This window comes from Euleptes europaea, chromosome 2 (assembly GCF_029931775.1).
Source record: "Euleptes europaea isolate rEulEur1 chromosome 2, rEulEur1.hap1, whole genome shotgun sequence".
NCBI lineage: Eukaryota > Metazoa > Chordata > Lepidosauria > Squamata > Sphaerodactylidae > Euleptes > Euleptes europaea.
Window position 1 is genome coordinate 97,309,379 of NC_079313.1, and position 22,637 is coordinate 97,332,015.

Genomic DNA, 22,637 nt, shown 5'->3' on the forward strand with positions numbered 1-22,637 from the left:
ATTCTGTTTTAGCCCAAGCCTACCCCACAGGGCTGTTGTGAGGAAAAATTGGATGATTGTTCCCCTTCTCCCATTTTTTTCCTCCAGAATTTGTTATTCAGACGTATAACGCCTCTGACTATGGATGTGACATGTACTGTGCAATGATAAACAGAGTCACACCCTTCTAAGCCTGTTGACTTTAATGGAGTAAGAAGGGTGTAACTCTGTCTAGGACTGCGGTGTTAGCTATTATCTCTCTGATGCATGTATAGGTACTGGATATTTCAAGATCTCTGAAAGACAGTGATTTTTTCCCACCCCCCAATGCACGGCAGAAAAGGCCAGTATGGACAGTGGAGAGAGGATGTGAGGTGTGCATGCAAAGGCCCCATCCCTACCCAGGCATGAAGTTCCGTTGGGGGAAGGGCTGTGGCTCAGTGGCAGAGCATCTGCTTGGAATGAGAAGGTCCCAGGTTCAATCCCCAGCATCTCCAGTTAAACGGACTAGGCAGGTAGGTGATGTGAAAGACCCCTGCCTGAGACCCTGGAGAGCTGCCGGTCTGAGTAGACAATACTGACCTTGATGGGCCAAGGGTCTGATTCAATATAAGGCAGCTTCATGTGTTCAAATTTCGTGACAAGGTACAGGGCCTGAATGGTAGCATTTAATGCAGAAATCTCACTGCAACTAAGCATGTTTGGGGCCGGTTAGTCCTAGGATAGAAAATTTTGGAAGGAAGGCCTTGCATTCCACGGAAGAAAGCTGGGGTGGAATGAAAGGTCTTCTGCCCAACTTGGGGAGGAGGCACTAAACATCTCATGCACGTCACACAAAAGCAGTGTGAACACTGCACCTTCCAAATTGTGACAACAACAAAGGCGTTTTACAATTTTGGTTTACTCTCACATCCATCTGGCGAATTTTCACACATTTTTAAAAATGCAACTTGTCCTGGCTCAGTGCTTGGCAGATGTGACACTTGAATTCCCCATATTGGCTGGCTTAAGAGACCTTCTAAGCTAGGTTGTTGTAGTTGTTAAGAGCGGTGGTTTGGAGCAGTGTACTCTAAACTGGAGAACTGGGTTTGATTCCCCACTCCTCCACATGAGTGGCGGAGGCTAATCTGGTGAACCAGGTTGGTTTCCCCACTCCTCCACATGAAGCCAGTTGGATGACCTTGGGCTAGTCACTCTTAGCACTCTCTCAGCCCCACCTCCCTTGCAGGGTGTCTGTTGTGAGGAGGGGAAGGGAAGGTGATTGTAAGCTAGTTTGATTCTTCATTAAGTGGTAGAGAAACTCCACATATAAAAACTAAGGCCATTTTTGCATGGTAATTAGCAGTGTGTTCCAGGCTGAAGTGCCCCACATTTTTTTTAAATTTTGCATGCAGAACCATCATTCCAGAAATGACTGTGAAGCCTGTGCATACCTGCTTTGCATTACAAAAGAGCCCATTTCAAGGGACCGTTGGTGTTTGCCCCAAGAATCCCCCTCAAGGAACAATGCAGAGGCGCGTTAGCTATGCATATGCTAATGACTACGCAAACAGGAACAAAGAGGCAGGCGAGTGGGAGAATGGAACTTCTCCTTCTGCATGGGGACCGTGAAAAGGCATTTTTAAAGTCGCATTTTAAAAAAGAGCTTTGAGCAAGCATCAAAATTGACCATGCAAAAATGGCCCAACTCCTCCTCCTCCTCTTCTTCTTCTATACTACTTGGGTACCAAAAAAGGGGGGGGAGAGAGAGAGACTTCCATTCTGGTAGAGTCAAAAGCTGACCTTTCTGGACGCAGCCCTGGTCAAGAGCCCTTACCCCCCCCCCAGTTCCGGGTTATGGATCAAGACCTCGACCCCCAACCTAAAGGGGGGGGCCTCTCCTCTGGGATTGAGATGGGATCAAGCCACAGACCCCCGGCCGGGGGAGGCGCTAGGACCCGCGGGGGGGGGGCGGCCGCGCCCATCCGCCGCCCAGTCCGGGAGCGCTGGGCGCTATCTCGGCTCCCTTTTGGCTGGGGCGCTGCGCAGCAGGTGGTGGCTGGGCGGGGCCAGGTGAGCGGGTGAGCGGGTGAGCGGGCGGGCGGGCGAGCCAGAGGGCCAGAGGCGTCCGGCGCGCCCGACGGTGCCTCCTCTGCGGGCCCTGCCCAATGAGAGCCCCCGGGAGGGGTCCGTCTCCCCCGCCTGCCCCCGAGGCCGGCCCTCCGGCGCGTCGCCGGCGCTGCCGCCAGATGCCCGTCCATGGGGCCGCCGCCGCCGCCGCCGCCGCGCCGCTCCTTCCAGCCCGGGCAGAGGGCAGCGCATCTCCGCCCGCCCGCCCCGCCGGAGGCTCGCCGCCAGGGGCTTGGCTTAGCTTAGCTTGAGCCGGCTGGGCAGGGAGCGGCCGGACCGGGGCGCCTTCTTCTGTGGTCCGCTCGCCCGCCCCCAGCCCGCTCCGGAGACCCGCCGGCCCTCCTCCTCCTCCTCCTCCTCCTCCTCCTGCGACTCTTGCCCAGGCTGCGGGGAGAGAATTATGCCCGGCTCACGCCGCTTGGCCAGCGCTGCTAGGATTGCCGGGCCTCCCGGGGGGCCCCGACGGGCGGCCGAGGGCATCCATGCCACCCCCCGCCTCTGCCTGCCGCTGGTCCTGATGCTGCTGACCGTCCCGCCCCGCGCGGATTCCTCTTGGTGGTAAGTGGCAGGCGAGTCCCTTGTTTCTCGCGGGGGGGGGGGGGGGCGGGCAGGATGCTCCTCGGAGGGTTCTCTTGTCAGCCACGGCCCCTGCTTGGGAAGCCAGGATCGGAGTCCCCGGACATGTGCCGCCAGGCGGGAAAGGGCTCTCCTGAGCGCGCGCAAAGTGCCAGGAGCCATCCCGACCGATCGCCGGAGCCGTCCCGCCTGGGGCGGAGGGCGCTGCGCGCCGCAGGCTTCAGCCCCGGCGGGCCCCTCTTCCCCTTGGCACGAGCCCCTGGCTGGCACCGGGCGATGGAGGAGACGCGGCTGCCAGGCACGGCCGGGGGAGAGGCTTCCAGCCTGGCCGAAGCCGGGGAGGGGGTGGGGGAGGGCCTCTCTCCCGGCTCTCTGCCCCGGGGGACCTCACCTGTCGAGGCGGGGGTCCGTCCTGAGCTGCTTTGCGGGGCCGAGGAGGGAGAGCAGAGAGGCAGCTTGGCCGCGAAGTTCGGGATCGAGCAAGCCGGGAGGGGACCCGGGGGAGGGAAGCCGAAGGGAGACGGTGTCAGTCCTTTGCACTTTCACACCGCCCAAATAATGCACTTTCGATGCACTTTGAAGGTGGGCTTTACTGTGTGAACTGACAAAATCCACTTGCAAACGGTCGTCAAGGTGCGCTGAAAGTGGATTGAAAGTGCATTATTTGGGCGGTGTGAAAGCGCCCCTCAGTTGGATGGGGTTGCCCGGAGAGCGCATCTACAGAGATAACGATGGGTGATGAGGGAAGAGGAGGAGAGAGAGAACCTGCATCTCTTTCCAGCTCCCACCACCGTCGCCCTACAAACATCGTGGCCTCGATCCAGCCCCGACGAAGCCTCTTGCCGTCGTGTCCCAGGCACGCCTCCTCGAAAGCGCCGGGCACAGCATTTAGCGGGGCTGACTCCCAAGTAAGCACGCAGACGCAGCCTTCCAGCCCTCTGCTTTCAGTGGGAAAGGTCGGCTCGCGCTTCGTTCCCCCCCCCGGCTGAAATTAAAGGGGGGTTTACAACGCTGGGCTTGAGCTGGACCTCTGACGTCCCCCCAATTCCAGATGGGCTGCCGCGGTGGTCTGCGGCAGAAGTAGAACCCAGGAGTCCGGGGGCACTAACAACATGCCTGCCTTGCACCTGAAGAAGGGAGCTCCGACTCCCCAAACCTTAGGCTGCCCTTGAAGTGTCGCGCCTGTTGGATTTCACATTCCCAGAACTTCTTCGATAGCAAGATGGTATTTTTTTTTGGAGGGGGGGGGTCGGGAGGTCAGAGTAGCCCAGATCTTAGACAGCCCCATGGGATAGATCTTGCCCGATCTAAATTGCAGGGAAGGGGGTTGATTCATCGGGGGGGGGGGAGGTAAAACAACAGCATTGCCTTTATAGGGATCCAGCGGTTAGGAACATCTGGGAAGGGTAGCTGTATCTGAAGAAGTGAGCTGTGGCTCAGGAAAGCTTCTACCCTACCAGAAATTTTTGGTAGTCTTTAAGGCCCTACTGGACCCTTGCTCTTTTCTTCTGGGAAAGGTATCCCCGGTCGGTTATCAGATCGGCCGGGAATTCACCGGTGGTCTTATCGCGGGGCGATTCGTCTCCCGATTCAGCCGCTGGGGCTGGTTTCTGCCCTCCCTTTTTTGCGCGGCGACCTGCGGAGTCCTGGCCATTTCCGCGCGGAAGGTTTTGCCTCGGATTTGCCCCTGTCTAGATGCCTATTTTCCCCATCCGAATTCTCAAAACTCTGCTTGGGGGCTTATAGGCCATGGGAGGTTTTGCCTTGGATTTGCCCCTGTATAGATGCACATTTTCCCCATCCAATTTCTCAAAACTCAACAATAAGCCCCCCATGCAGAGCTTTGGGAATTCAGATGGGGGAAATGTGCATCTAGAGAGCGGCAAATCTAAGGCAAAACTTCCCATGCATAAATGGCCTTTTTTGAGTTTAGAGAATTCGGATGGGGGAAATGCGCATCTAGAGAGCGGCAAATCCAAAGCAAAACCTCCCGTGCTTAAATGGACGCATGCTTTGGTGCGATCCACCTAATGGGCGAGCCGCGGCTCTCTGCATGGGCCGGCCAGTAAAGGCTGGCTGCCGATCCACATGTTCTGTCCAGCTGTGAGGATACAAAGGACCACCCCCCCCCCCGGGCCGGTTCTCCTCTCGCACGCACGCCCGGCTCCCTTTGGCCCGTCGCGGAGCCCCTTCGCCCGGCTTTGGGGCTCTGCTCCATGCCCGAGGGCATCTTGGCCGGCGAGGGCATTCCGCGAGGAGGGGCTGAGCGAGCCCCGTGGGGGCGGGCCCGGCGGGGTGCCAGCTGGGGACTCTGGGTCCCACGCGGCCGGCCAAGCTCGCAGCCGGGGCTCGTCCGGGCCGCGGCGGGCGGCGTAAACATGCCTGGAGCCTTGTTGATGCCAGAGCCGCTTGCAATGCATGGAAAGCTGTTGTTCTTGTTCGGGGGGGGGGGGCTTTTAAACAAAGAGCGCCTCCCTAAACGGGAACAGCTGTCAGTCCGCTGCGGCTTCCCGAAAGGAGCGGGCGCAGCTTCACACGTGCGCGTGTTCCCCGCTTCTTGCCTGGCGTCGCTCCGGTTCCCGGGGGTGGGAGCCGACCTGCAAGCGATCAACGGTACCGATTCCGCGGAGAGCCGCTGGTAGGGCTGCTTCCCACGTGCATGCCGGCCCTTGTGTCCGGTCCTGCACGTGTGAACGGCCCGTCGGACGTCACAGAGAGACCTTTCCGATGGCGTCATAGGAATATTGCATGGGGGGCTTATTGTTGAGTTTTGAGAATTTGGATGGGGAAAATGTGCATCTAAAGAGTGGCAAATCCAAGGCAAAACCTCCCATGGCCTATAAGCCCGACCCGGCTGCCGATTAGGGGAGACGCAAGGCTGAGAGGCGCTTAACGCGTGTGAACCGGCCCCGTGGGGGGAAACGCCCGCTCCTCTGTTTCTGGCCACCGGCCTGTCAAAAAGTCTATTCGATAAAAAAGAGATTTACTACGGAAGGATGATGAGAGCGAAGGAAAGACATCTGCGTTGTTTCCGTTTAGCAACAGGTCGGAAGAAACAAAATTAAATGGCAGGAGCGCCGAAAATGTAATCACGGTGGTTTTAAATTTGGGGAGGGGGAACAGAAGACCTTTCCCTAACATTTGAACGAATATTGGAAAGACGCACATGAACTATTATAGTGTACAGATCTGAGGTTTGATTTCGGGGCAACCCCTGAGCACATCTAATTGGGAGTCCCGATACAATCAGGGGACTACTTTCCAGTAAGCACGCAGAGGAGGATCGGGAGCATGAAGGTGATGCTTTGATTCCACTCGTTATGCTCGGTTTTTTTCTTTTTTTCCCCCACATGCCCGCGTCCCTGTCAGGGATTTTGAAACTCAATTTTTTTGAAACAAAACTAAGCCGGCGTTTCTTGATGAGAACAACAAATCATAGACGAAGGGAGATGTGTAAGAAGTATCACTATAGTCGGAGAATGCCAGTAGGGAAGTCGGAGCGCTTGGGTACTACGATCCACAAACCCTTGAATTTAAATGAGGGGAATTGAAAATCAGCAATCCTATGAACCATGAACTCGAGAGGTTTCCATTTTGAATGCATTGGGACTTCTGAGTAAACATGGGGTAGGACAGAGTTGTGAATCATTGTAAAATACAAGTGACTCTCTTTTTTTTTTAGAAGAAATGTCAATCCTATCTCTTTCATACTTGAAATGTCTATTAGGGATCAGTGCTCTTTCTTTCCTTTCTTCCTTCCCCTCCTTTCTCCCTTCCTTTTCTTCCTTTTCTTCCTTCCTTCATGATGGAGCATTCACACAAAGTCCCAGACAGCTGCTCTCAGTGAAGCCCCTTGCTCACCCCCCACCCCACCCCGCTCCACATACACACACACACGGATTTAGCTTTGAATCTCTCATCCCCTGGTCTTTCGAAGTGCCGATCATAGGGACTTTGGCTCAGTCTCAGTCCGGCTTTTCACTCCCTCCTCACCTCCCTAAATAGCCGGGATCCAGGGTACCCCTTGGCCTCAGCTTCGCAACCCTCCGCTCGGTGTATCGCTGCCGCTGCTGCTGCCAGCCCACGTCTTTCCTCGGGAGTCAGATTCCAGCCATCGAAAGAGCCGGAGGCAAATGTCACCCAGAGAGCACAAAGCTTTGGGGCTGGTATGCCTCCTCCAAGCTGACACAGCTCCACTGCAGGGGAAATCTGGGTGGCACAAGCCAGAGCCCTTCCGAAGGGAGAAAGAGAAGCCCCTGGAGTGTTCTCTGTTAAGAAGGTAAAATAGCACCTCTTGATGAGGAAGCCTTGGACCTATTGAGGTCCTCCTAACAAAGATTCTCTTCTTTGTACCCTCAGTCGAGGAGATTCTCTGGGTTGGAGCCAACCAGCTTTTCCACTGGTGAAAGAGCAGGAGATCCCCTTTTGGTACATACAAGGACTGTGCTGGGGGTGGTGAAGCACTTTGCCAGGGCAGTGTAGTGGTGAAGAGTGGTAGACTCTAATCAGGAGAACCGGGTTTGATTCCCCACTTCTCCACACGGAGCCAGCTGTGTGACCTTGGGCCAGTCACAGTTTTCTCAGAACTCTCTCAGCCTCACCTACCTCACAAGGTGTCTGTTGTGGGGAGAGGAAGGGAAGGTGATTGTAAGCCGGTTTGAAGTTCCTTAAAAGGTAGAGAAAATTGGCATCTTCCATCAATAAAAATCATGGGAGGGAGGGGGTAAATTGGGCAGTAAAACTGGTCGGATCCAGCCTTCTATGACTTCTTTGGAATGGGTTGTAGCCATCCCTTAGGAATCAGCTGCAGATAAAAAGGAGCAGGCACCCTTGGTAGCACACCAAGATCTCTCATTTGCCTCCCATCCCATATAAATCTTTCAGCCTCCTGCATTTGCTTAAGAAAGGGCTCTGCGGGACACTAAAATAGGGAATGATCAGGTTGCCACAGCATCTTTACCGCAATCCTCAGTACCCTTTTTGTAAGTCAACACAATGAAGTCAGTTGGGAGGCAAATTCCCCATGGATGTCAGTCTGCAGCAGCAGAATAAAACATTTATTCCAGCATAAGCTTTCTTGGGCCAGAGCTAACTTCATGCATGAGATGAACTGAGCTCTGACTCAGGGAAGTTGATGCTACAAGAACTTTTGCTAGTCTTCCAGGTGTCACTCCTGTTTTATTTCGTCAGGATGTAAATAAGGTTAGAATCTCAGCCTTAACCATAGAAATAATTACATGGAGGAGAGTCTGGTTACTGATGACCTTACGGGATTGACAAAACAGTGTTTCTCTAGCACTTTGGAAATGCAGTATAAGTATTATTATCTGAATTATAATAAAGTGCCAGAAGTGGGATAAAATGTGACTGAGGGATTTGGGCATCTTTCTTAAAATCACTATTGCAATCTGAATATGTCTGTGGCATCACTATACTTCTAAAGAACGGGAAGAGGTCCTTCTACAGCTTTAAACAATGGCTTGTATATGTCAAGCTATTTTTCAGGCGCATCTCTTACCTATGTTATGCATGGATGCTTTGTTTCCACAAAACAGGAGTGTTACCCTTTTCATGTCTATCAATTACTACTTATTTGATTGCATATTGTGTGAACGAGGAGAAGATGAGTAATCAGAATGAATGCAGCTCTGGGAGAAGAAAAGCTTGGTGTTAGGTGCTCGCTTGGGGACCTGTGCAGAGCAAAACATGGCCCTGCGTCCTTTGTGTGCATGGAAAGTGGCAAGGAGAAACTGAAGATGGGAATAAGGAAGAGGCAGAATTACTGGAAAGAGCCCAATGGACAGTGCTGGCTGTGAAAGAATAGTGCATAGCAAGTATCAGTCTTATTATCCTTTAGTTTTCCTAGGAACTTTGTTGGGTATTCACTGTGGGACTTGCCCAGCTGGAGTATGGCGTACTTTGTTGCATAAAATATTATTATATATGTAGATAAGCCACATGCTCATCTCATGGTCTGATGCTTTTAAAAAGTAAATATTCCCACCCTCCCCCTCTGCTTGCCAAGCCAGTTCAAGGGTACAATATGCTTACTGCACTCATGTAAGAATAATGTGGACTAGTTATGGCAGGTTTTGAGCACTGCAAAATGACCTCAGTGGTCCACTGGTTGCAGAGGATTTCCAAAAGTCAATCAGTGGAATGATCATCCAAGGAAAGTTGTTGAATGTTGTCTTGTGAAGTTTGCCAGAGAGCATGGAGAACAATCGCTGGTGAGGTCTGGGAATGCTTTAGGTATCGAAAATTTCTTCTGAGAATTCTCTGTTTAAAAATCCATAGCCCCTTCACAGAATGACGTCCTACAATGATGGAATGACAATTAGGACAGATTAAGTATGGGATGTGCCCTAGGGACAATACAAGTGAAATCCCAAGAACACTTTCCTGGGAGTAAGCCCCATTTAATAGACCTGAATGGGATTCTGAGTAGATCTGATGGGATTGCTTTCTAGATTCGCCTGGATAACCCACTGAGTTCATTCCACTGAGTTCCACTTGAAGCTCATTTCACTTGGATCTGAAATCTGTAATCACCACCTCCAAATGTCAAGGTTGTGATTATCTCCCTATTCGTTGGTAGGTAAAATGTTTGGCCCAAATTAACGGATGCTTTGGTAAGAAGAACGATCTGGTCTCTCTTACAGAAAGCAGAATTCCAAAGAAATGTTTTCATAGTAATTTATGTTTGTACACACAAAGGCAGTTTCACTGATAGCACAGTGTTAACAGTGGGGGTTCATGATTGCATCGGGGTTGCCAAATTCTTCAAGAGATTTATGGTCTTCAAGCTTCTGCGTAGAGGAAATGCTTATCATTTTCCTCAGTCGGCGTTTGAAGCCATATCATGGAAAGTACCAGGTTGGTTTCGCTCTCCCTGTGCGTGAAAAGAAAATATCAACCAAATGCTTCTTCTAAACAGCAGACAGTTATGAATTTTCAGTGATGTCAGAGACGGTGGAGATTGCTTCACAAGCCCCCAGGAGTTGCTTGAACTCCAGCCTAGTGGTTTGCAAATGGATGTGTGTATAAAAAAACTTGTAACTCTAAATAAATGTTATTTACAATACAACAGAAGCTCAGTGGTTTTTTTTTTTTTTTTTAACTGTGGCAGATGGGCTCCATAAGGTGGTTCCACTTGCTGGAAAAAGCTCTCCCGCTATTATGGTTTTTGGTTTGGGAACTCTTCAGATATGCTACATAAAAAGAAGAGGGAAGCTTATATTTATCATGCCTAATAATTATGGATCACAACCAACAACCTTAAATAGAATTAATTTCAAATTCCTAATACTGAAGCTCTCTTTTTGCCACAGCACAATAGTAGATGATCTGGCTAATCTTACTGCAGCTCAGTGGTAGAGCATCTGTTTTGCATGCAGAAAGGCTCAGGTTTGATCCTGGGGATCTCCCCTTTAAATTATCTCAGGTAGAAGAGATAGGGCATGCTTGCTTGTAATCTTGGAGAGTCTCTGCCAATCAGAGTAGATGGTAGTAGACCAATGGTCTGGTTTGGCAGCTTTGCAGGGTGATGGGACTTGTTGAGCAGAACTGAGATTCTGACATAACTTAGACTGTCTAATTTCTATGATTCCATTGGACAGAATACAAAGCCTGGCAGTCAGATCTTACAAATATACATTGGCCGGGATCCAGTGATCCAGGGACCTTGCAGAGCAGGACTTACCTCCTTCTCCTTCTTGCTAGAGCCCACTGAGTTTTCCCCCAGAATCCTAGGGGTCACTGGGCTTCTAGGAAGAGCAGGGGAGGGCAAAGTTGGGGTCTGCAGAAGGAGAGGGGAAATCAGCAGAAATCCTGGTTGGAAATATGTCATTAGCAGCAACAACAGAAGTAGAAGGGTTAGGCAGGTCAGTTTCCTCTTGAGTTAGAAACCCAAAAAGTGATCTTCCTCTCCCAGGTGAAAAGTATAAAGATTAGTTAAATCTCACAATGTGTCACTTTTAATGATACCCAAAATCTGCTGCTTAATAGCCAGGTTGTCCCTGGATAACATGGTCAACTCAAGAAGTTCTGACTCCTGTCAGAGGACCTCTCAACTTGCCCACAATTGCACAGAAAACCTGCTGCGGGTGTGGCTGGTTTTTGTCAGACAAAGCTGTTAGATTGCTAGGATGCCATATTGTACGGCTTCCCTTCTTAACCATCACCTTCTTTTGCCCCTCCTGTGTCTTGTAAGTCCCATGGAACAGTACAGATGAGTAAATGGAAGGGGAAAGGGACTGAACAGTACAGCAGTTTGTTCTGAAGCAAGCCAAAGGAAAAGGCCTTTTCAGGATAGGGCCCTAAACATTGGCCACAAACCCCACTGCAGAGCTATTTGGAGCAGATTAGCGCAATGTAGCTCCCAAACATGATCTGTACAATAAACAATCTTGGTATAAATATCTAAGTAGAGTTTATTCATTGCTGAGAGGGAATTTCAAGTGAACTGTATACAAGCACATGTATTTGCAACACACTGACACCACATGCAAACAGGAATACAAACACATCTCTCCCACTCCCATCCCCATGTAAACTCACTTTCACATTCTAATGAGCTAATCTGTTCAATGGAAACCACAATTCCTAGAAGTCTCCTTCCTTTTTTCCTTCATCTAGCAGCAGAGCAGATCAGACATTAAACTTTCTAAAGCCTACAGTGGGGATTCACATATGAAATTAATGATCTAAATACCTTTTGAACTGGCTTCAGACCTAGTTTTGACACTGATATGGCCTTAATTGCCTTAATTACTGAAAGCAGGACAGAAGGAATGCTCTCCTGTTAGTTCTTCTAGACTTCTTAGAAGTATTGAGTACCACTGACCATGATATTCTTCTGGACTGGCTGGCTGGGATAGGACTGGGATCTGCCATGTTGTGGTAGTTCTTCTGATCCTTCCTGGATAGAGTCCAGAGGGTGATACTTGGAGATTACTGCTTTTCCAGCAGCCTTTGTCCTGTTCCATCTTATCCCCTATTTAGTAACTATTTTAAACCATTAGGGAAGGTCACCAGTAGGTTTGGGTTACAGTGCCTTCAATATTCAGGTGACCCCCCCCTCCCCAAGACAATTAGGAAGCTGTGGATTTGCTTGGCCAGTGTCTGAATTTAGTGATGGAGTGGATGGGGCTACCACATAATTCTGACAAGTTGGGAAGTATTGTTGGTTGAAGGTTCAAATGAATTGAGAAGTTGGATACATGCTGTTCTGGGTATGGTGATGGTAGAAAGTACCATCAAGTTGCAACCAATTAATGGCAACTTAGTAGTATTTTCAAAGCAAGAGATGAACAAAAATGGTTTGCCATTGCCTGTTTCAGCATTGCAGCCCTGGACTTTCTTGTTGGTCTCCCATCCAAATACTGACCAGGGCCAACCCTGCTTGGCTTCCAGGATCTAATGAGATTGGGCTAGCCTAGGCCATCCAGGTCAGGGTGGATGGAACTTTCCCTGAAAGACCAGCTTTGCAGTTTAGGTGTATTCCTTGGACCAGCATTGCTTACAGAGGCTCAGGACCTGTACCTAGAGATGATTTATGCCATCTTAACCTGGCATTCCAATTGTGGACCTTCTTGAAGAATGTTGACTTTGCCACTATTGTACATTCTCTGGTGACTTACAGATTGGAATGCTGTAATTTATTCTACTAGAGATGAAGTTGAAAAATCACCAGAAACTTCAGAATATGATAACCCATTTGTTAACTGAGATCAGTTGTTTTGAGAATATTATGCTAATTCTAAAGCAACTTGATTGGCTTGAAATTCAGCTAAACATTATGCTTTTGGTCTTCAAACCCCTAATCAGTTTGACTTCATCTCATTCCTAAGCCCCATGCACACCAGTGTTTTCTGCTCTCCTGTAGACTCCTTACTTGCTGCTACAGGCGTCTCAGTTTCAAAGCACCCCCACATTCCTCCTTTCAAATATGCAAATTGCAGTCTCTGCAGCCTTTCTGAGGAATTATTTGCAGTACCAAAGGTGTTTGGCTGAGAACTCTCCACACCAAGAAGCAGCGCTGTGGTTTCCTTCCTAGGAATGTTCCCTCATCCCCCATTCCCCTCCCTCTGGCAAGGAGATACCCGGCCTTCATTAGAATCGCTGGCTGTTACCATCCTAAGCATAATTACTTATAAAAGGATGGGTGCTCTAGACTTGCAGTGTTCCACCTGGAACAATTGACTGGGTAGATTCCCCTTTTGTATTTGTGTATTGAGAATTGTTTAAATTTAAAAAAACAAAACCTTAAGTTTAAGATTAGGACTACCTTAATACAAAATTACCCCACACACACCCCCACACACACTTAGGCTAGAAGGAGAAACTCTGCTCTGTGTCCTGCTGCTGCCATCAAAGGCACAGTGGGCAAGTACTTGTGAAAGGGCTCTGTCAAAGGACCGTCCTCCTTTGGGATGTTCATCCCCATTTGATTTTCAGGAGACATGCAATTCATATTGCTTTTAGTCTGATAGTTCAAGCCCTTTGCTGATGAGTTTTAATTAGAATTCTAAATCTAAGTTGGGTTTGTTTGTTTTTTGATGGGATAGATGGAAATTCAATTCTGGTCTGGGTTTTTTTTTTTTTTTAAACTGTCTTTTACTTAGTACCGCACTGTCATTTTTTTAAATATTCAACTCTTTATTTCTTGAGGTTTTGTATTTTTATGGCATCTGGCATTTGAAAGATACTGTGTTAAATTGTTGTTAAATTGTTGTTTTTCAAAAGTTTCCTGTAAGCTGCCTCCAAGAGATAGAGAGCACTGTGTGTGTAATGGTGTAATGGTTAAAGAGTTGGACTAGAACTTCAAATCTTCTCACTCCCATGGAGGGGCTGTGGCTCAGTTTGTAGAGCATCTGCTTGGTATGCAGAAGGTCCCAGGTTTGATCCCTGGAATCTCCAGTTAAAGGGACTAGGCAAGTAGGTGATGTGAAAGACCCCTGCCTGAGACCCTGCTGGTCTGAGTAGACAATACTGACTTTGATGGACCAAGGGTCTGATTCAGTATAAGGCAGCTTCATCGGCTCATGAGTAATCTGGGTGACCTTGGACTTGCCAGGTCAGTAGCATTTGCCAGACCATCTATTGTTGAGCTCTGGGTGACCTCTCTCTCAGCCTAATTTATCACAGTGTGCTGGGGGGAGTATGTATACCACCCTGAGCTCCATGGAAGGGTAGAATAAAAACAAATTAAAAGATGGCATATCATTTTCTTAAAACTAATAACTCTCATTCATTTCAATATGGCTTGCATTAAAGTAGAATTCAGTGCAGTACAGCCTCAGCCTATGCTTTCCCCCTGATGCATACAGCTGGATTATTAAGGATTATACCCCCTTCAGCTCCAGGATCCTTTGTGCCAAATGATGGGTAGATAATAGTCTCTCTGTTTTGTGGACTATTCACATTCTTGCTTGCAGAGTAAGCACATAGAACTGGGTCAGCACTAATGTTTTTTTCTTCTATCCCTGGATCCTTAAGTGAGTGTATGGGGAGTACTATAAAGGAGCTAGCCAAAGGGATGATACCAGCACTGTGCAGAAAGATCTGTGCTGGCTGTCCATCTGTTTCCAGCCAAAATTGAAAGTCCTGGTACTTACCTTTAAGGCCCTAAATAGCATGAGGCTGTGGTACTTAGTTGAATGCCTATTCTCTTACTGTCCAGCCCACCAGATAAAACCATCTTCCCTAGCTCTACTCTTTGTGCTACCTGCAGAGTTAAGGTGGTTGGCTATTAGAGACAGGGTATTTTTATTGGTGGCACCTCATATTTGGAATGCCATCCTCCTCAAGGCTTGCTTGGTGCCTACCATTTCCCATTCAGCACTAGGTCTAAACATTTTACACAGGCTTTTAACTGATCTTTTGTAAGCTTTTCTGATGATCTGCTTGTAGCTTGAGGACTGTTTTATGAATATCATTTTTAGGCTCTAGTTTTAAGCTTGTCTGTATGATGTATTTGTTGTTGATAATTTTACACTTTTACATTATTTTATTGTGTAATTATATCTTGTAAGCTGCCTCAAGCACATTTTTAGAGAGGTAGCATATACATTTTGTAAATAAATCTTATTTTACTGGCAACTTGGGACAGGGAATGAATACTTTAAAGAATAAGTGGGGGGTTATGAAGCCACAGACAACCACTTATTATGGTTTCTGGACAGAAACTGGATCCACATCTTGGATTTGCTGTATATACAGCATGGTGAGGTAGAGTTGTTAGTTTGTGTTACCCTATGGTATGTGGTCTAAATCTGCCCAGACTAAATGAGGGAAGATCATGGGGCATTGCACTGTACTAGCAAGAGATGATAGCCCAGTTATTCCTGTTCAGGGTAACAGCATGACTGAAGCTCCCTCTGAATGCTGCCACAGTCCTGATCCAGAGCCGGAACAACATGTGTGGGAACTGTGGGGACATAGAACACGTACTGCCCATTCCTGAGAATTGGGCCGAAAGTCAACAGGAGATGGCATGACCTCGCCGCCAGCGTAAGCCAGTCCCGCTGGCGGGCGAGCGCTGCGGGACTGCGCCTCCCCCCTCTGCCGGCGCGGCCTCTTTGTGGCGCCAATGGCGTGGAGAGACCGCGCCGGCACAGGGGGGCATTAATGCGGGGGGGCTGGGGCGGGCCGGGGGGATGAGCCGGTGGCTAGTCGGCTCCCTATCCCCTGTAAACTCCGGCTGTTACCGCACTAGGTATTCCCAGCGATGTATTAAGAGTTTGAAAATGTTATAAAAATACTGTTCACACTTTCTATGAGGGTTACCGCACTTTGTATTCCCAGCGATGTATTAAGAGTTTGAAAATGTTGTACAAAACATCACTTTAAAAGGGTTTTTGGATACTACGGCTTATAAATGGTTGGAAAACGTCTTCACAGCTAAAGGGGCCAAACAAAGTGCGAACAGTATTTTTTATAACGTTTTCAAACTCTTAATAATCGCTGGGAATACAAGTGCGGTAACCCCCTATATATTCCTACCGATGTATTAAGAGTTTGAAACTGTTATAAAAAATACTGTTCACACTTTGTTTGGCCCCTTTAGCTGTGAAGACATCTTCCAACCATTTTTTAGCCATGGCATCCGAAAACCCTTTTAAAGCGATGTTTTTTATAACATTTCCAAACTCTTGATACATCGCTGGGAATACCTAGTGCGATAATAGCTGGAGATATCAGCTCTTTCTTAGCACAATGATAAATAGCATCCCCCCATTTGTTAGTTATGGCAATTTACAGGAGCTTTGATTTTCAGAAACAGGTGCAAAGCTGGGACTCAACAGACATCGCACTTTGTATTCCCAGCGATGTATCAAGAGTTTGAAAATGTTATAAAAAACATCGCTTTAAAAGGGTTTTTGGATACCACGGCTTATAAATGGTTGGAAGGCGTCTTCACAGCTAAAGGGGCCAAACAAAGTGTGAACAGTATTTTTTATAACATTTTCAAACTCTTAATACATCGCTGGGAATACAAGTGCGATAATAACCCCCATCACCTGGAGGTTCGTGGATCTCACTGTCTTTAGATGTTACATCTGTAGGAGGAAGTGTGAACTTGCTAGTTTTTCTGTAAGCCCCACAATGAATGTGTTTGGGAATCTACTCATCATATGAACAACTGGAAATACTTTCAAGAACAGGAAATAGGATGCATGGGCCGAACACTCTGCGATACCAAAAATCCAACAAAGCCAGTAATGAGGGCTAGGGAGAATGAATAAAGCACCTGAAATCCATGATATATACACCATAGAATCTAATATATACTACATAATTTCTAGCAGTGTTGCAGAGTATGTTGGGATAGAGCTTTCACAATGCATGGAGAGGGGCCATGGCTCAGTGGTAGGAGCCTCTGCTTGGCATGCAGAAGGTCCCAGGTTCAGTCCCCGGCATCTCCAGTTAAAGGGACTACGCAAGTAGGTGATGTGAAAGACCTCTGAGGTCTGAGACCCTGGAGAGCCGCTGCCGGTCTGAGCAGACAATACTGACTTTGATGGACCAAGGGTCTGATTCAGTATAAGGCAGCTTCATGTGTTCGTGTGTTCATGTCAGAAAGATCCTTTCTGACTGCACACTGCAACTTGTGAGGCAGAACCAATCTACGGTAACCTGCCAATATTTAGTATTCAGATTAATACAAACTTCTGGACTACATATGAATATTTGAAGGCATGTTTTCTTTTAAGAATGCTTTGTTCCCATATTAGTACAACAAATGGTTAAACTGAAACAGAAATAAACAAATAGTAATACATTTATGATAGTAATAGTATATATAACAGTAATATGTTTCTATAGCATTTTGGAATCTTCCAAACTCCCCTGGACATTCTAAACTCCACACATGAATCAGGAATGGTGATTGCTGGAGAAAGGAGTGATTGAAGTATCTTTGTTTGTGCAGGTACAACCGATGTCTGATAGAAAGGCCATTTTAGAAGCAATCCTAATTTTGTGGAATGCAAAACATGCATGTTGCTCTTTGAAGAGATAAATCCCCCCCCCCACTCTTTTGGTGAGCTCTTGGTTGGTTGTGTCTTCTGCTAATGCTGCATTTTTGTTTTGGCTTCTTTAAAACATCTGATGGCGTAAACACAATTTAGTTTGTTTAATTGTCATGTCGATCATGAAATTATTTTTAATTATAAATTGATAGATGAACAAAGGTTAAGATAGGAACGACAAAGGCCATGTATAAATCGGCAAACTTCAGAGCTTTTGCACTAATTCTAGCATCATGGAATCTTTTATAACTGGGGGGTTTGCTCTGTTTCCTTTCACAGTATTTTGCCTAATTCTATTTTCTGGTTCATGTTTCAGTTATGAACCTAATGCAGAATTCAGAATAAGCCTGTGCAGGATTTACTGGGGGGGGAGGGGAGGAACACTGCAATGGTTATTTTAGCTGAGGCATTCTGAATGACTGACGGCATGGGAGAATAGCAACAGGGGACAGGACAGCAACGAGAAGGTAGTTGTTGACCCAGATGAATCTGATGGGCAGCACTGAAGTTAGGGTTGCCAGGTCCCTCTTCGCTACCAGTGGGAGGTTTTGGGGGCAGAGCCTGAGGAGGGCGGGGTTTGGGGAGGGGAGGGACTTCAATGCCATAGAGTCCAATTGCCCAAGTGGCCATTTTCTCCAGGTGATCTGATCTCTATCGGCTGGAGTTCAGTTGTAATAGCAGGAGATCTCCTGCTAGTACCTGGAAGTTGGCGACCCTAACTGAAGTGCAGGCTGCCCCAATGCCAAGGAGACCAAAGCCCTTGTAGGAGGTGCCAATTTTTATCACCTCTGCAGGAGAGGCTGCAGCCTGCCCAAATCTATCTACACAACTGTCAAAAATACAGTTGCCCTGCCCTGCTTTGTAATTGCTCACTCAGCTGATGTGCCTGAGGAGGGGCGCTGATGCATTCATTATGATTGCCATTCAAATGGTTCCCTGAACTCTGATCTGTCTCCAGCCACCAGGCACCGGCCTGGCAAGAACAACTTTGCACCTTACAAACGGCAATGAAGTCAAAAGTGGAATTTTCTGCTTAGTGTGTCATAGGAGCTCAAGCTCAGGAGGTGATCTGAGGGCGAGCGCAGCGAAAGTCAGGTGGACAGCTATCAGCCACTTTTCAACAAATAGATGAATATTGGATAGAATTTGTAGTGGGTGGGGACCCCTCAGGTTAGCCAATGTGGGCATGGCAGAATGCACACACAGAGATAAAGCTAAGGCAGGATAGCCATTGCCCAAAACAGAGAGGCTATTGATTTCTGTAGCCTCGTCAATGAACAGAGAACTTTACACATTCAGATTAGCAAAATAGAGACGTTTTTGACCCCTAGCTTGACAGTGCCGACAAGCTGCCTCTGCCCAGGAGCTGGAATAGCTACTTCACCTTGATTTATTTGTTCCTTACACACACACAAAGGAAGTACAGTGAGCTGTGCATGCCCCGGCTTATAGGGCTCCCTAGACTCTTGTGAGATTCCTTCCTCTCATCGGAGTTGGGCCATCATTTTGAGTTGCCTATTTTGTTGCCTCACAACAGTTTGGGAGGCACTGTAGGGCCTGAATGGCCTGCCATCTTGTTGTTAAAGAGGCCTGGGGGAGCAAAGAGATGACAATTAGCTGCTCTGGTTCCCAAGCAAGAGCAGGAAGGGCAGGCAGGTGAGGCAGAGATAGAGGAAATGGGTGAGCAGAATGAGAGGCTGATGGGGGAGGGCTGGACATTGGCACCCTCCTAACATCCAGCAGCAGCAGCCTGTGCCATAGTAGGCCTCATTATAAAGTTGTCTCCTGTCTCTGTCCCTAGCTGCATCCATGCATCATTGGATATTCCATGTCAGCTTTGGCAGTGGGGAGAGACAACAGAGGGAGAGAAGGGATTTTTATTTTAACTAAATTCACATCCTGCTTTCCTCCAAGGAGCTCAATATGGTATACATGGTTGCCTCTCCTTCCCATTTGATACTCAAATCATCCTGAGGTAAGTCAGGCTAAGAGAAAGACAAAAAGTGAAGGAGACAGCGAGAGAGAGACAGAGAGAGAAACTAGCTCAAGGTCACCAGATGAGGTTTATGGCCCAGCAGGGATTTAAACACAGACCTCCCCAATCCTAGTTTGACACTCTAGTACAAATATTGACACAAGAACATAAGAAGAGCCCTGCCGGATCAGACCATCTAGTCCAGCATCCTGTCTGACGTAGTGGCCAGCAAGTTACTCTGGAGAGCCAACAACAAGACACAAAGGCTGAGGCCTTTTCCAATGTTGCCTTCTGGCACTGGTAATCAGAAGTTTACTCCCTCTCTGAATGTGGAGGTTCCCTTTAGACACCATGGCTAGCCACTGATAGACCTACCTCTATGAATCTGTCTCATCCCCTTTCAAGGTCAACTGTGCCTGTGGCCATCACTACATCCTCTGGCAGAGGATTCCACATTTTAATCACTTGTTATATAAAGCATTATTTCTTTTTGTCCATCCTGAATCTATTGCGTATCAGCTTCATTGGATGCCCTTGAGTTCTAGTGTTTTGGGAGAGGGAGAAAAGGTTTCCTTCATCAGTTTCTCTGGCTGGCTTCCTGCTCTGGATATATTTAAAGAAATGTTTATTGTTTGTCTCAATGCTCTCTCAATAAAGGACTCTCAGTAAGGTAAGATTTGCTCTACAGGCTAGTAGCCTGATCTTGTCAGATCTCAGAAATTAAGCAGGGTCAGCCCCGGTTAATATTTGGATGGGAGACCACCAAGGAAGTCTAGACAAACCACCTCTGTTAATCTCTTGCCTGGAAAACCCTACAGGGTCGCCATAAGTCGGCTGCGACTTGACGGCACTTTCCAGCACCAAGGGAAGAATGTGAGCAAATGCCATTACAAGTTCTTAGACTTGCCTTAACTTGAAATCCTGAGGGAAGAAAATTCAACATTATCTCAGAGCAGATTGTTAAATTGCTAGATGGAATATTATGAGATACACAGAATAGTCAAAAGGTGTATTGTTTATTTGAGCAACTAATTCTTTAAACCTACAAGACGCTTTCTGCAGGCATAAAATGTTCAGAGGAATCATAAGATGAAACTAAATGTATGCCATTCTTCTACACTGTTGTATAACATTAGCAAGTGCTTGCCAATATTTAATTGAAATCTAGTTTCTTGTAATGGCCCACCTCCTATAAATGTTTACTGTTGTGACAACAGAATACATGTTTTTAATTTGCTCCTCTTTTTCAATCCATCAATCTCATTTTTGTCTTGCCCTTCCTGCAAAGACATCTGCACATCACACATGGCTCTTCCATCACCCATTTTACCCTCACAAGGACCCTGTGAGGTAGGTTAGGCTGAGATGAGAGCGAATGGCCCAGGTTTTTTTACAGTAAGAGTTGTTCAGCTTGGCTGCCATGGGAGAGGGTGAACTCCCCTCACTGGCAGTCTTCGAGCAGCGGCTGGACGAACACTTGTCAGGAATGCTTTAGGCTTATCCTGCATTGAGCAGGGGGTTGGAATAGATGGCCCATGTGGTCCCTTCCAACATTATGATTCTAGGTCACCCAGTGGACTTCATGGCTGTGTAGGAATTTGAACCTGGCTCTCCAAAATCCAAGTCTGAAACTCTTGTGCCATAGTACTGGCTGTCAGGAACTTTTGTCTACACCCAGTGCTTACATTGTACCTAGGCTCCATGGATCAACCCTCAAACTCAAAAAGATTCACCATGGAAACACACAAATAAAAAAGAGTGTCTCTAAGGATGTACAGAGTGTCTAAATCCTGAGCAAGATTCAAGTCCAGTAGCATCTTAAAGACCAACAAAATCCCCAGAATATAAGCTGTTGAGAGTCAAAGCTCCCTTGCTACCCACTTTGAAACTATCTTTAACTTGAGAGAGCCAGCGTGATGTAGTGGTTAAGAACAGTGGTTTGGAGAGGTGGACTCTGATCTGGAGAACCAGGGTTGATTCCCCACTCCTCCACATGAGCGGCGGAGGCTAATCTGGTGAACTGGATTTGTTTCCCCACTCCTACACACAAAGCCAGCTGGGTGACGGTGGGCTAGTCACACGCTCTCAGCTCCACCTACCTCACAGGGTGTCTGTTGTGGGGAGGGGAAGGTGATTATAAGCCAATTTGATTCTTCCTTAAGTGGTAGAGAAAGTTGGCATATAAAAACCAACTCTTCTTATTCTAACAGCATAAGCAGGGCCGCCAGATCAGAAGACAGAGTTTCCAGGAAGGTGTGAACTTCAGCAATTCTCTTTCAAAAATTACCCATTTCTTGCACACATTTTCCTTGTATGATGCTACAGAACATCCACAGCAAAAATCTGGTTTAGGGGAGCTCAATGATGGGATAGCTGAAATGAGATAGCTTTCAGTTGTGTGAAAGTACATTGTCAAAAAAATGTGCTAAAAAGGAACTATATAGAATGAATAATGGAAAAAAATACTGAAATTGAACCAGGATCAGAGGTTGCTGTGTGTGACCGGCAGCGTCAGTTCAGAATTGTGACTATATATGAGGAAATTAGCACTATTAATCATTCCACAGTGTCAACTCCTTTAGCAAGTCAGGATGGCCTCATTTCCAGTAGGGTTTAACAAAATAGTAAGGGTTTATAATAATATTAATTTAAAAAAAAAAACCTTGCTTTTATGTAACACTTTGCATTCCAAGGTGGTTTGCAATCCAGAGCATATTTGATACTGACGTCTGAAGATGGGTGTTGTTGTTGTTTTTTACTACAGAGATTTAACGTATTTTTTCCAGATGCCCTTCAGAAGGCAAAACTCAATTGTACACCAAGCCTTCCTTCTTGTGAGCCCAGCACTGGTAGATGAATGACCCAAAATGGCCAAACGTCCCTCCATCTTCAAGCCAACACAATGCCCTTTCCAACTTAGTAGACTGGGAAACTGAGAAAAGTAAGTGGCTGATTGCCTAGCCATTGCCGGAGCTTTTTTCACATTTCTCCCTTCTCACACCAAACTAGTGCCGTGTCAACTCTAGCCAGCAATGAGGCGGAGTGAGCTGGCGAGGAGGAGGAGATGCAAGAGACATTGCAGCTGTGAGCATCAAAAAAAAGCTTGCTTTATCTTTCTCCCCAAGGTCTTATTGGAGCTGCTTGGTCCAAACTAGATCAGTCAAGGTTCTGGAGATCATGTTGCTGCTGATAATACAAAAGAGGAACAAAACAGCTCTATGAAATTAGCTCATTGGTTCTACAATTTTAAAATCTTATTCTAAACCAATCGAGAATAAAACCAAACAGAAGAAGCCAAAGTACTCAGCAGCCTTGTTGGCTACAAAGTTGTGCACAAAGATCAGTGATCCCCATTCGGGCACCCATAGGCACCATAGCACCCACCTGTGGGTTTTCTGGTACCCATTTGCTTAATTGCATCTGGGATTGCCAGCTCCAGGCTGGGAAATACCTGGAGATTTTGG

The 22,637-nt window shown here is 47.3% G+C and overlaps 1 protein-coding gene across 1 annotated transcript in view; it reads left to right on the forward strand.

Moving 5' to 3' along the window:
- Window positions 1–2,488: 2,488 nt before the first annotated feature.
- The window catches only part of WNT2B (Wnt family member 2B), a 49,079-nt gene continuing 28,930 nt past the window's right edge, over window positions 2,489–22,637 (forward strand). Inside the window, exon 1 of the mRNA XM_056845418.1 lies at window positions 2,489–2,646. Within this exon, the coding sequence (XP_056701396.1) occupies window positions 2,489–2,646 (158 nt within the window). The remainder of the gene's footprint in view (window positions 2,647–22,637) is intronic.